Source organism: Tachysurus fulvidraco, chromosome 3 (assembly GCF_022655615.1).
Source record: "Tachysurus fulvidraco isolate hzauxx_2018 chromosome 3, HZAU_PFXX_2.0, whole genome shotgun sequence".
Taxonomy (NCBI): Eukaryota; Metazoa; Chordata; class Actinopteri; order Siluriformes; family Bagridae; genus Tachysurus; species Tachysurus fulvidraco.
In genome coordinates this window covers 27,933,811-27,948,547 of record NC_062520.1, presented here as the reverse complement: position 1 = coordinate 27,948,547, position 14,737 = coordinate 27,933,811, and the positions used below count along the sequence as shown (strand labels likewise).

Sequence of the window (14,737 nt, the reverse complement as noted above, 5' to 3'; positions counted from 1 at the left end):
AGAAAAAGAATGAGCAAAACAGCAAATTAGTTCCAAATCAGACAATGTTATGAGCATAGCCTGGCAGTGATGTTTACCTGTGACTTCCTGTAGCATGCTCGAACCTGAACTTTAAATACTAGACCTATGTAACACCAGCACTGAATCATGGCCAGTGGGCTACAAGGTAATGTCAAAGCCTAATACAAGACATTGTACTTGTATAAGACATTGTACTTGTATAAAAAACTTAGGTTTACTATTTTGTTATTTGACAGTGACAGGTGAACAACTGCTACTGTGTGCTTAAAATCTACATGTTACTTTTAGAATAGGTGATCTTGTTGGGGTTTGCAGGCAGGCTTACTGCATACCTGTGTTTGGTGAATGCTCACGCCACAGGATGGTTCATTAGACAGAGGCCCTGTGTGTGTTTAAACACTGCCTGAGACATTCCAATGACAAGAGGGTGCTGTAAGAGAGAACATACCAGGTGTCTTAGTGTGGTTCAGTTACTAATAAAATATTCATAGGAGGTTATTTAAAATATATACAGGATATAAAAAAGATACACATTCACAGGTTTTGTGGTGTAAAAATAAAAGCAAGATATATCAGACAGATCTTTTGAAGGTTTTAAAAGATCTGTCTGATATATCTTGCTTTTATTTTACTGTATACATTTATGCAACCCATTTGTTCTCTTTCTACAGCAAAAATGGGTTGCATAAATGTACACAGTCTTTAACTAGTACTTTGTTCATGCACATCTTGAACTGGTAATTTTATCACAGTCTTACTTGCAAAAATGCTCCAGATCCAGAAATTGTGAGGGGACCTTTATGTGCACAGTCCTCCTCAGTTTATTACTTAATTCATGGTCAAGCTTAATTCAAGGTGTCTGAAGACCTAATAGAAGTATTTTATGATCTTTGGATTAAGCAAGCAGACACTACTAAGCAGCAATTGTCTAATTAAACAATATCACACATGCAAGAGTGCAGTTATACTGGGTATTGTCACAGCTATGACCTGCCAAGTAATCACAGCCATTCACTATAATTTCATGACCATGAGAGTGGTATAGCTTTTACGCAGTTATATGAATAAGTTAAGTAAATGACTTTATGGTGAAGAGAATGTTGCTTATACTACTGTACTAACGGTTTTGTATTAGGATGTGGAATTAAATGTGGTGAACACAAGTGAGTGATACAAATATTGATACATGCGGTTATAGGAAATATTGGCACTCTGGGAATTACTTCTTTAGAAATTAAATTAGTGGATGCTTTCTTCTTGCAATTTAGACAGGGATGATATATAATTCTGTGTTTGGGAGTGCTTTCTTAACTTAAAGCTACATGTTCATTTAATCTAATCTAAATTTCTGTCAAGCGAGTAGCTGATCTGTTATATTTTCATGTTCACCAAGTGCTAGAGTTGAGGAATCTAATGTTTGGCAGTCCTAATTACCAAATTACCAAAATTATCATATATTGATTTATTATAATTTAATTTTAGAACTAGGTCTTCAGGCTATGCAATTACTGTGAGCTATGCTACAAGAAATGAGGACAGCATCTTCCTGAGTGTGATGGATATGGTTTGGATATGGTCACATTTCTGTGAGAAATACTTTGTTTTCTGGAAAAATTTCAGGGGTGCCAACACTTTTGGCCATGACTATATATTTATACACACACACACACACACACACACACACACACACACACACACACACACACACACACACACACACACACACACACACACACACACACACTAGGTGCTGCTCCCTTCCTGCCTCCGCTGTGGTGTGTGCAATAATTACTAGCTGTTTGTTAAGTATGAGAGAGCAGTAGCTGTGAATCTTCAAAAAATGATTGGGATAATATTCATGTTTATACAACTTCAAATCATCTTCAAATCCATATGGCACAAGTGAATACTGAGATGAAAAGCCGTGACTTATTTCTCGAGATTTATTCCTAATATTTTTAAAACCTGCATTGTTTCAAGAGCCATTTGGACATCAAGCAGTTCAGTGACTATATACAGTATAAGATACATGTTCACAACACATTGGGATGGGCAAAAGCATATTACAAGTTAAATACCTCTACAATGTTGCCCTTAGTTATCTTTAACAGTCAAAATAATATTTTATTGGCTTCAACTTCATTAAGATGTTTTGTTAAACTAAGACCCTGACTACAGCTACTTGTGCCTCATACTGTGTCATACAATAGATCTTCTATAACCAGAGTTACAGCAGGCTTCTCGATGGATGTCTCACCTCTTTGACCCATAAAGCAGAGTAATACACTGTATATTACTAAAAACTTTCAAGGCCACTGCAGTCTGGCTTTTCTGCATTCAGCCCTCACTAGAAGGAAGCAGAAAAAGCTTGAGGAAACACAAACAATGGCAACACCGCTTGCCAGATATCATGTTCTTGATCTGTTCCTCATACAGTACACCTCACTGTACTCTTGCATGCTAGTTTCCCTTCTATGTATCTTTTCCTGACAGGAAAGCTGTATAGTGGTCTGTTAGGACTTTGCTCTAAACACTCTTAGAAACTTATTTTCATATAACAGATATTTAATTAAATAATTAATTAATTCTAGTTTATTAACAATAATATTAATGCATACTCATTTGGCTGATATTTTGAATATCTGTTTATATTTCGAATTTATTTGTATTTAATATAATTGTTAAATTAGTATCTAAGTACTAAGTATCTAATGTACTAAGTACATCCTAGCTTAATCTGGTATTCTGGTATTTATTTTTGAGTGTTTCTTTCCCATAGTTACTAGGAACCTACACTAAACATGTGAAATACCTAAATCCATCAGCAAGGCTTGGGAGAAGTAACAAACTACTGAATGAAACACTTCACTTTTTTTTAGAAAGTTCTTTAACAACATTAATTATCAACACTTGACTCGTGTAATTTTGAAAAACTGAAAGTGATTCTGAATCAGACAACATAGTAACAGCAAACAGAAAGGGATATTAAGTAAACTTCAGGCACATTATTTTTTCTCTGATGTGAATTGACGTTGGATTCAGACAAAGTGTGTGTTAAATCAGACTGTAAATAGTGATTTGGTGATAAAGAGAAGTATTTTGGACTAAAAATATACATGGCAGTAGTCTACATTACATCACTAGCATGCTTTGGTGCTGATGACATTGGCATTTTGTGATGTGGCAGGAGATGAAGTCATACTTAAATACCCCCTTTAGAGCATCAGCTTTAAGGCCCTATCAATCTCACTATCTACCTCTCTCTCTCTCTCTCTCTCTCTCTCATACACACACACACACACACACACACACACACACACACACACACACACACACACACACACACACACACACACACACACAAGCTGTACCAAAACATTTAATGCTGCTTTTCTAACACCAGATGGACCCACTGATATAATGTAAAGCAATAAATACTTGAAAGAGAAGACTGGACTGCAGGATGTTCCACTGCCTTCTGAATATGTCATTAATTGCCTTACTACCCACTCTCACTATGAGAGAGACATTTCTGTTCAAGGGCAAGTTTATAAGGTGTTATGGTAGAATTATGCCAATAATTACTAAATAGTTAACTCCACTTCAATGGCTAATGTTGCTGGTGATCAAATTTTCTGACAGTGAGAAAAAGTCAAATTTTCTGTTTATATCACATTTTCCCACTACCTAAGTCACTTGTTCCTGTGATAGAAAACACCATGTTCTGATATGCCAGTTATTTAATGGTGCCATAATATTAATACATAATACATTTTTAGCCAACATTAGATACTTTTATTCTGCGTATACTGTGTATTAACTGTGTATACAGTTCCGTGAGAAAGTATCACAAAAGCACGAATCCAATTCTTTGTTTTGCTATATACTGAAAATATTGGTTATTAGAGAGTAAAAGATAATCTAGCCACAGGGGTTGCAAGCTGGTGATAAATACACATCCGGCGTAAAATGTGCCAAATTTAAACAGGCAAGTCGTCAGAGTGAATTCCATACGGGATCAATCAAGTCCTTTGCCGAGATAATCCATCCACCTCACAGGTGTGGCATATCAAGATGCCGATTAGACAGCATGATTATTGCACAGGTGTGTATTAGGCTGGCCACAATAAAAGGCCACTCTAAAATGCACAGTTTTACTTAACTGGGGTACGGTGGGGTCCAAAAACCAGTCAGTATCTGGGGTGACCACCCTTTGAATTACGCAGTGCAACACATCTTCGCATAGAGTTGATCAAGTTGTTGATTGTGGCCTGTGGAATGTTGGTCCACTCCTCTTCAATGGCTGTGCGAAGTTGCTGGATATTGGGATGAACTGGAACATGCTGTTGTACAATATTCGCTGATCCAGAGCATCCCAAACATGCTCAATGGGTGACATGTCCGGTGAGTATGCCGGCCATGCAAGAACTGGGATGTTTTCAGTTTCCAGGAATTGTGTACAGATCCTTGCAAAATGGGGCCGTGCTGCAACATGAGGTGATGGTCGTGGATGAATTGCACAACAATGGGCCTCAGGATCTCATCACGGTATCTCTGTGCATTCAAAATGGCATCATAAAAATGCACCTGTGTTCGTTGTCCATAACATAACCCCACCACCACCACCATGGGCCACTCGATCCACAACGTTGACATGGTTGACTCCATACACACTGTCTGCCATCTGCCCTGTACAGTGAAAAATGGGATTTATCCATGAAGAGAACATCTGTCTAAAGTGCCAGACGCCATCGAATGTGAAAATTTGCCCACTTAAGTCCGTAACGATGGCGAACTGCAGTCAGTTCGAGACCCCGATGAGGATGATGAGCATGCAGATGAGCTTCCCCAAGACAGTTTCTGGCAGTTTGTGCAGAAATTCTTTGGTTATGCAAACCAATTGTTGCAGCAGCTGTCCGGATGGCTGGTCTCAGACGCTCTTGGAGGTGAAGATGCTGGATGTGGAGGTCATGGGCTGGTGTGGTTACACATAGTCTGCGGTTGTGAGGCCGGGTGGATGTACTGCCAAATTCTCTGAAATGATTATGGTAGAGAAATGCACATTCAATTTACAGGCAACAGCACATTTTAGAGTGGCATTTTATTGTGGCCAGCCTAAGACACACCTATGCAAAAACCATGCTGTCTAATCAGCATCTTGATATACCACACCTGTGAGGTGGATGGATTATCTTGGCAAAGGAGAAGTGCTCAGTAACACAGATTTAGACAGATTTGTGAACAATATTTTAGAGGAAAAGGCCTTTTGTGTACATAGAAAAAGTCTTAGAACTTTCAGTTCAGCTTTGAGGGGACTGTAATTTGTGAGTGTGTGTTTGTTTGTATGTGTATTAGCAGTTACATAGACTAGAATGAAGAATCGGCAGACTAACACCTGGGGTATAGTCAAAAAAATGGTGCTATTGTGCACAAAGACAGCCTTGGCATTCCACAGTCGAAAAAGTTGAAGTCAGCCTCGAAACCTTAATGACTTGGAAACAAGTTGAAAACTTGTACTTGTACACTTGTACTGAAGTGTACTTATACAATACAGTGAAGTGTGCAATATAGAATAACCTGAATAAGTAAATAAATGTATATCAGATAACCATGGAAACATAGAATCATGATAATAGATTGATAATAAATTGAGACTCAAAATAGTAACTGGTAACTATTATTGAGTACTATCTGGTAAATATACTGTAACCCCAGTGTAGGTGTTTGTTGTATTGCTATTTAGTGAAATTGTGAAGTGTTCAATTAATGTCTATGCGAAATCATTTCATTTTGTAATCTGAGTGCTTCTTTAATTTCATGAAATAAAAAGAACAAAGATTAAAACCCTAATCCCAAGACCTATTTTGCAAATATTATTTGTAATTGCTCAGCTCAGCAGTTCTCTGGTGCCACCCCTGATCAATGTCAATTCTCACATGTTTACAAGAAAATTAAACATTATAAAAATGATCAATTACAATTTCAAAACATACTCATCATATGTTCAATCTTCAAGTTAAATCTCAAGTTCCAATGCCTGATGTGTGATGGCTCTGACAGCTTCATCCATGTCTAATTCACAGACCATCACTGAAAAGACATCACTTTTCATTGATATAAGCGTAGGTCAGGGACAGAATGATAACTCAAGTTTAAATATAGAATGGTAACTGTGAAGTTTAAGTTCATATTCACACTCTCTCCGTGTTTAAGCATGTGTTAGTATGTGTGTATGATCTGTCTGTCATGATCTTCACACATAACCCGTCATCTCTAACTGTTTTTTCACCATCCACAGCTGATAGCTGACCATGTCCCCACTACAAGCTTTTCAGTACGAGATATTTTAGTATCTCGACCTGCAATTGATATAAATTATTATACCAACTCAAATAATGCAAATGGTACATTCCAGGACACTGATATGGCAGTTGTCTTTTTCACAGTGCAAGAATTACACAATCTGCTGGACCTCATAGAAACACACTGTGTGTGCTTATAAATGAACATGCATAGGGGGCCAAAGTAGGGGAAAAATCAGAAGGGAGTGTAATAGAGAGCGCTTCTCTGACACCTGTTGGTAAGGCTGTTTTTAATCTTGGCATCACGATCACTTTCTTTTAGCAGACCTTGGGAACACACACATATGCTGAATGAATCTGTTTTGAAATGAAGAGGTTTCTTTAATTCATCTTACCAGTTGTCGCCTCAAAAGTTTCGAATCTAAGAGCTAACAGCTAATTCAGATCAAATTTTTGGTCTTGCTGAAATGGAAATAGCTGCTGAAAGTGGAGAAGTTGTGAAGTGTACAAGTAACTCATCTAATGAAGGTAATGATTGTTAGAATAAAGTAGCTAACATTGTAACCCCAAGGCTCTGTTGTTTCCATGGCATGTATTTTCTCTGATTCATTTAGTCAGCTGGCTAGAATTGCGTGCTCTCTCTCTCTCTCTCTCTCTCTCTCTCTCTCTCTCTCTCTCTCTCTCTCTCTCTCTCTCTCTCTCTCTCTCTCTCTCTCTCTCTCTCTGTGTGTGTCTAGAAATAGCACTAGGAACAAACGAGCATGACACTCACAATGAATGTTAGCAAACACATAAGCTGTTATTACTACTTATACTGTAGCTTTACAGCTTTTGTCAAAACTCTACAACCGTAACAAATGGAACAAATAAACTTTATTTTTCCATGCTGGGCTAATTACAGTACCAATGTGCTATTTCTGATAATATTGGTATCAGGACACATGGTTTGAAAGCTATTACTGGTAGCAGGGTGGATACAAGATAAATCTTGCATAGCTTTTCAGCATTTATCCTCAGATTTTTCAAATGATTTTTCACTAATAAATTTGACAAGCTGTAGCTTCTGCTTGGTTGGAATAAAAACCTGCACCCATGTTGTCCCTTTCTGTATAAGATTAGACAGTCTGAATATAGTCTGAACTTAAGAACAAGGATACATAAAGTACATAAGTTATTAAACATACACCTTTATTAAGTGTCATATAAGTCACAATGTCCTTAAGTAGCATGGTATTGATTGTGTAACTGATTATAAGACTGTGTAAATAAATAACAGTGATTGGATTTGTGTGTGTTGTATCATGTATGCTGTGATGGGTGCTGAGGGACTGAAGAATGATATTCCTTTATAAAGCGCACCAGGTGTGATGGTGTTTGTTTTTTTAAATATGGAAATTTGTTGATATTGTTAATATTGAAATATTAGTTGATTCTCTGTATGATTTTGAAGGTGCTAATTTATCAGTGTGCATGCTTTCTGCATCCTTTGGCAAAGTGGATGCCGTTAGAGGATGCCGTACCAAATTGCCTGGTTCATACTGGAAGTCACCCTCTGGCAAGTAGTTTTTGAATTCTTTGGTCACTTGGGTTGTATGTTTAAGGTTCTGATGTGTCATTTCCCACATGTTTGCTAAGTTATAAGCCAAGTTTGGTTGGCATTCCATGGGAGCAAAGGGGGCTAGTAGCCAAGGTTGCTGAGGGGTATATTCAAAGCACTTGTGCCCATTCCTACTGATTAACAGGATTGTTGGCTGAAAACTTCCACAAGATGTTCTGTTGTGGTTCAACAGAAGCATTTAAAAAACAAATTATATACAACTGAGAAATTAAGGGTCTTGCTCAGGGGCCCAGCAGTGGCAGCCTGGTGGACATGGGAATCGAACTCACACCATTCCTTATCCACTATGCAACCACATTCCTAACCAATGAAACTAATGAAACTAATGAAACTGGCCTAGACAAAATTGATGATTCCCTTAACCTAATGTTTTTAAACCTTTTGAAGCAATCATGGCAATCAAGCAATTTCTGTAACTCTCAATGAGATTTCTGCACCTGTCAACAGGTATTTTGGCCCAATTCTCATGAGGAATTGCTCCGGTGCCTTTTCCAGACTGCACGTTTCAGCTCTTTCCAGAGATGTTGATAGGATTTAGATTAGGACTCATAAAAGGTGTCCAGAATAGCCCAATGTATTGTTCTTAGCCATTCTTGGGTGTTTTTAGCTGTGTTTTTTGGGTTATTACTGACAGTCACTGACAGTGATAAACTCTATAATTAGGCTGAAAAATCAAAACAAACCCATCAAAGTGATAGCAAAAACATTAGGACATGCCTACTTCTCTTCTTTTGGAAAAAAGAAAACAGTTGAAGAACTGAGTCAAAAACAACTGAACCTTCACCAGAGTATGTAGGGTTTAGCACAAGATGTAAACCATTAGTAGGACTTAACAGGAAGACCAGATAAAAAAACATTTAAATTTAAATTTAACTCAACTGAATGTGCTGCAATGGCAAAGTCGATCATCTGTGAATCAGGCAACACACGACAAGAACAGCTGCAGCAAAGATGTGGCAAGGCATCACCAGGAATAACCAGCACAAAACTAAAACTTGGTGTATTTGGATTTGGATATAGATGCACTTAAAATAATACTGCATTATATAAAAATTATTTATTATTTCATTTAATTTCCAGTATACTGTGGTACACAGCTAAAATAAGAATAACTTTGTCAATATCCAAATATTTATGCACTTTAATGTATGTAGCTATGAATAATATATGCAATATGGGGCAATAGTGTCTCAAAAGGTTAAGGCTCTATGTTGTTCTTAAAAAAGACCCTTAACCCTCTCTGCTCCAGAGGCACTGTACCATGGCCAACCCTGAGAATTCCACCGTGCTGCAATGTAATATCTGGCAATAATAAAGGCGTCTTCTTCTTCTTATATAACTCTATTACACTCAGAGAAAATTAAATAAAATAAAGATTATGGAGCAATAAGGAGTTTTATTTGGATCCCAGCATTGTTTCTTTCACTAAATAAACAAATCCCCTAACAATCTACTTCATTATAATTGTATTTCTTTTCAGAGCATCTAAAGGACAATTTGAAGGTGATATAACTTAAGGGCACTGAGAACCTCCACAGCAAACAACCCCCAGGTGGCACCGTTTTGTGTGAAAAAGAGCCTAGCCACTGCAAGTCAAGACTCATGGCTGTGCCTTGTAGCCCCAATGTGGGAGGGGCAAGGAGCTCACAAGAAATTCTGTCCATGGAGCTCTCAGACATGGACAAGAAGAGAGAGGCCTTCTTGGAGCACTTGAAGCAAAAGTACCCCCACCATGCTTCAGTCATCATGAGCCACCAGGAGAGACTTCGTGAGCAGGTCAGAGCCCAGAACATACATACAGACCACCTTATACAAAAATTCCCTTCTAGTATCTCCCAATCATCTCTAAGTAAGCTCCTCTGGAGATTAACCCTGTTTGTATTCATGCGTGATTATGATGTGTATTTCTGGTTAATACCAAACAGTAATAGAAGTGGTGGTGTTCAGAATTTGTCATTCAATTATTTATATTTTTGAATGAAAAAACATTTAATTTCACAAAAGGCACACAAAATAAAATATCTTTAGGACATGTATTTATAACAAAAAAAACCCCAACAAGAAATAGGGTAAATTCACTGGACATAACTGTGAACCTGACTATCACACTTAGCAGAGTTTGTTCACCTCTACATTTCTGGGAATGCCTTCTACTAAATTTAGTGAATTTTAGATTGTTTATTCAGCCACATGGTGAATGTCAGGAACTGATGTCAAAGTTAAAGTCAGAGTGCACAGTTAGCTTTTTAATTAAACATAGAGGTGCTAAGTGTTGTTGAAGTATGTTTTTTGTGCAGGACACTTGAGTTCTTCCACACCAACCTTGGCACACCATGACTTCATGGTCCTAGTTTAGGGCACAGGTTCACTGTCATGCTGGAAGATTTTTGGACTGGGCTCTTTAGTTACAGTGAAGGAGATTTTTATGATACAGCATTACAAAGACATTCTAGTCAATTGTGTTAACATCAGTTTAAGGAAGGCTCACCTGTAGGTGTGATTATAAGGTGTCCACATACTTTTGGCCATATATTGTACATTCTCACCTCCTGCTGTAGATTTCTGTACTACCCCAGAGTTTGTAGCTAGCTGACTTCAAACAGAAACAGTAAAAATGCAGGCTCTTGATTGGTTAATAATGTTAATTACCATAAGTAGGTAGTAAAATGTAATTAAACATACAAAGTGACACCTTAATTTGATCTTTAAGGGTAGTTGAATATGAAGAAATTGTAGCACTAAATTTGTTGATTTTTCACAAATATCACTGTAGAAAAATAACTGCAGTTAGAATAGACAAAACACAATAAATCAAAAAACAATAACTAGATTTTTATTTTCTAATTTTCTGGCATTTTGGATGTAATATTTTATTACTGTGAACTTATATTTTTACACTATGAGCCAAGAGAAACTGGAAGAGAGTTGAAACTTATTAATCCAACAATTTGCGCTATATGCTATAACATGCGGTGAATATTGAACCGTTAAATAAGATTCAGCATTAAGCTGGTCACTAGCTTGGTAGTTATGTTGTTTGTTAGTTCAAATACCAGCACCACAAAGCTGGCACTGTTGGGCTCATGAGCATGACACTTAACCATTAACAACTCCAATAAATGGATTAATGTAAGTGACTCTGTCTGACAAATGCCATAATGCAAATGGTAAACATCAGGAAATTTAGACATAAATACAGATTATGTTTTTATAATTCTCTATGTAGCCATTTATCATATACTTCGTAGCCATTTATCATATACTTCGTAGCATAGAGAAATCTTAAAAATCTTTTTTTCTTTTTTTTTTTTATTGTATTGTCAACTGGTGGTGCTTTAAAATCTACAGTATTCATTAACTAAATCAGTGAATTCAGGGTAACTATCCAAACACTAATTATATTCAGAGTCCAGGCAAAAATCAAAAACCGACACCAAAAATATAATTATACACGGATATTAGGCTTTTTTTTTTAAATCTCCACCCAATGTCTATGCAGGATGAAAGGAAAGAGGTTTATGTCCAAATGATGTACATTTCATTTTATCTTCTTGAGTCAAACATGACAAAAAACAAAGTCGAGCTCACTTACTAGGGATCGATATTCTTGGCCTGTTGGTAATAGGCCTTATTCTTTTGATCGGCCCTAAGCCATTTCCAGCCTATGCCTCCATTCTTTAAGAGTCAGCTTAACAGTGAGGAGCTCTCAGTTCCCAATATCATAATTTAACTCTGCAGGGTTAAACCTGTGTGAATAGGATGCACAAAAGTGAAGCATGCAAGAGGGGACCAATTGCTGTGAGAGAGCAATTGGAGGACTGGGGAGCTTGTAAACCTGCTACTTAGCACATCCATTGCCTCCTGAGCTTTATTGGTTAAACAAAAACATTCTTGAGTCTTCCAGGTCTGCTGCACTAGATCTTATAACCAATCCTTATTATAACCTATGGCCACCCCATGACTGTGAATAGCGTGAGAGGATTAATCTCTGCTGGGTCCAATTCAGGTTGCAACATTTCTGTAACAGGATGGTTAATTGTGAACACAATCAAAGCCCTGTGTACCAATGAGTGAAGTGTTTTAGATGTGAATAATAAGGTTGGTGCATTTTGCAGAGGCAGCTCCAAGCAGGGATCAAAGCAGGGATCTCTGTTGTTTACCAACTGATGGTGATCTACCACCATGCCACTGAGTAGCTACAGTAGGAAACACACCTACAGAGCAAAGATGTGAAAAAATGAAATGAAAGTGGCAGAAATGCACCTGCCTCCTCATGTTGGTTGCTATTCAGCATTTTAACTGTTGAATATTTGGGATGTTTACTGGAGAAAATATGTAAGAAGGAGATTTGTTTACACAGAACAAAATGCACATACATTTCTTACGCATGATACAGGGAATGCATCATTAGCTTTAATTTTAGCTCACAGCAGAATTTTTGCACAAAACTACACGAGAAGAAGTGAAGAAAGGGGACTGTCAGTTAAGTCCCACTTGCGTAAATCACATTGTTCCTGCTTTTCACTAAAAACTGCAATAGTGTGCAGGCTGTGAAGGAGCATGTGGGACATTGAAAGAATACACCCTTTATGTTAAGTGTGAATGAGAGTGGTAGATTTATTGATTCTGAGCAAACTAGTACTTGTCATTATTTGTAGTTCTTGAACAAAATGAAGAAACTCGTAATTGTCATTTGTGAATTAAATGAATAAACTTGGTGACCAAACGAGAAAATTCAAAGATATTGACTAAATACACATAGTTAATTCATTTTGCCATCCTAAGATTAAGGGCAAAACAGTGCATTTATAAAAGCACAAAGACGAGCCTTATGTGTTGTTCATCGAATAATTTGCTATAAACATATGTGTTGTTCAAAGGCTACACTTTTCATGTCCCCTTTTTTTATTAATGTTTTGAGTAAATGAAACAATGACTTACTAATAATAATAATACTGCCCCACAGTACTGGTGTAAAAATATAACAAAAGGGTCAGTAAACAAAGAAGCTTATTCGTCACATAGTATAAATTATAGTATAAACTTACCTCAGTTTAGGAAGTTGGAGTCCAAGCACAGAGTCAGATATCATACAGAACCCCTGCAGCAGCGAGTCCTTGCTCAAGTGCTCAAGGGTCAAACAGTGGCAGTTTGGAGGTGTTGGGTCTTGAACTGGCGACATTCTGATAGAGTCATGACAGTTTAAGCCACTACTGTCCTGTGCATGAATCTCTACCCTGTGCATGAATCTCTACCATGTGCATGAATCTCTACCATGTGCATGAATCTCTACCATGTGCATGAAACTCTACCCTGTGCATGAATCTCTTCCATGTGCATGAATCTCTTTGGTGAACAGAATTAAAAAGTGATGTCACTGGGCTGAATCGAAATGATCACCACTATTACACTATCAGCTCCTAGCCCCGCCCCTTGTGTATTTGGCCACGCCCAATCTTTGTTCTCGTCCTCAAAAACTTTGTATCGAATTCATGCAACTATTCGTGATTTTGTTTATAATGCTCGAGATAATTAACACAAGATTTAAATAACATGTAGTTACGAAGCTCAACGTGGTTTTTTAATAATTATTAAGGACAAAATTCTACTGAGTATTTTGACAAAAATTTGTGAAAATATGATTGAATTTTTTAGGAATGGGCCGAAAAATAGGCTTTATATTATATTAGAGTTAGGCTTTATTTAAGGAGAACACATGAAATTAGTGGACACAATAATTGTGAGTGTAGCACTTGTGTATTTAGCTCTATAGCCTCCCTGAGGTGAACCAGATTCCCCTCTGCTGCTTGAACAGAGGAAGGAAGTGAGACGTTGTTGTGCTCCTCAGGTTTTGGGCTAGTTTCAGCTTGTGCTAACCCTGTACACGTGCACGCGCGCGCGCTGTCCTCGCGCATTTTCCGGGAAGAGGAATGGGAGCGACGGCATGGCGCGTTACACAACACACGGGTCTGTAGGGGAGAAGAAAAGTTTACACTGTTACGGAGGAAGCGATTTCTGACGGATTACTTTCAAGATCGCGAGAAAAACTAAAGGTACGGTGTAAATATCTGCCCGTGTTTAATGTGGTGTTGTGACTGGATGGTATGCGGATATTTAGAGCTTTTGTTGTCACTGTTGTTTATAAAGTAGCCCAAAGTGTTTGTGCTGTAAAGTGCCGAGGGATTTACAGGCTTCTGTCAGGGCTCTGAAGCTCATACAACAACATAATGTCACGTATATATAAGCACAAACTTATAGACATGCAGCTTGTGGCTAAAGTTTTAGACGGAAAAGTTCCGTTTGTCTCAAAGTAAACCGCAGACACCCGGATTTAATAATGTGTGAGAATAAAACATCATCTGTGGCACTTTATGGTCTTGCACTGATTTAACATACAACATTAACAGCTTGTAGACTGGGACGTGTTTATAAAGCAGTTTTGTGTCCAGAACCGTTTCAGTTCCGTGTCACAGCACGATGTCCTGGAGGATCTTCAGTTTCTGCTGTGAATCTGTACACAGGCTCAGAAATGTCTTAGATGCAGATGCTCACTGATTTATCTCTATCATAATCTATATAATAATCTCTATCATCTATATAATAATCTACATAAACGTGTTTAGTGTGTTACAATCACCACATACAGTCTCCTATAGTTTACACACAAAATACACAAGTCTACACTAATCAGTGGTAAATGTTTAATGGAAATCACGGAAGAAGCTTAAAAAATCAAAGCAAATGAAATAATAATTATGTCTGACACACACACACACAGATATATATATATATATAT

General features: G+C 37.5%; 1 protein-coding gene across 12 annotated transcripts in view; it reads left to right on the top strand.

Moving 5' to 3' along the window:
- si:ch211-285f17.1 (sickle tail protein) overlaps positions 1–14,737 on the top strand; it is a 93,960-nt gene that overhangs the window by 1,679 nt on the left and 77,544 nt on the right. For 4 of the 12 annotated variants that reach the window (XR_003441692.2, XR_003441694.2, XR_003441693.2 and 1 more), the window contains exons 1-2: positions 6,652–6,851; positions 9,422–9,717. Coding sequence is in view for 6 of the 12 variants with exons in the window: in XM_027154310.2 (XP_027010111.2) it covers positions 9,544–9,717 (174 nt within the window). In the remaining 6 variants the exon portion in view is untranslated. Of the gene's footprint in view, positions 1–6,651; positions 6,852–9,421; positions 9,718–13,681; positions 13,995–14,737 lie in introns of those variants that run through there. The other 8 variants (XM_047810786.1, XM_047810788.1, XM_047810787.1 and 5 more) reach the window with 5 other exon arrangements.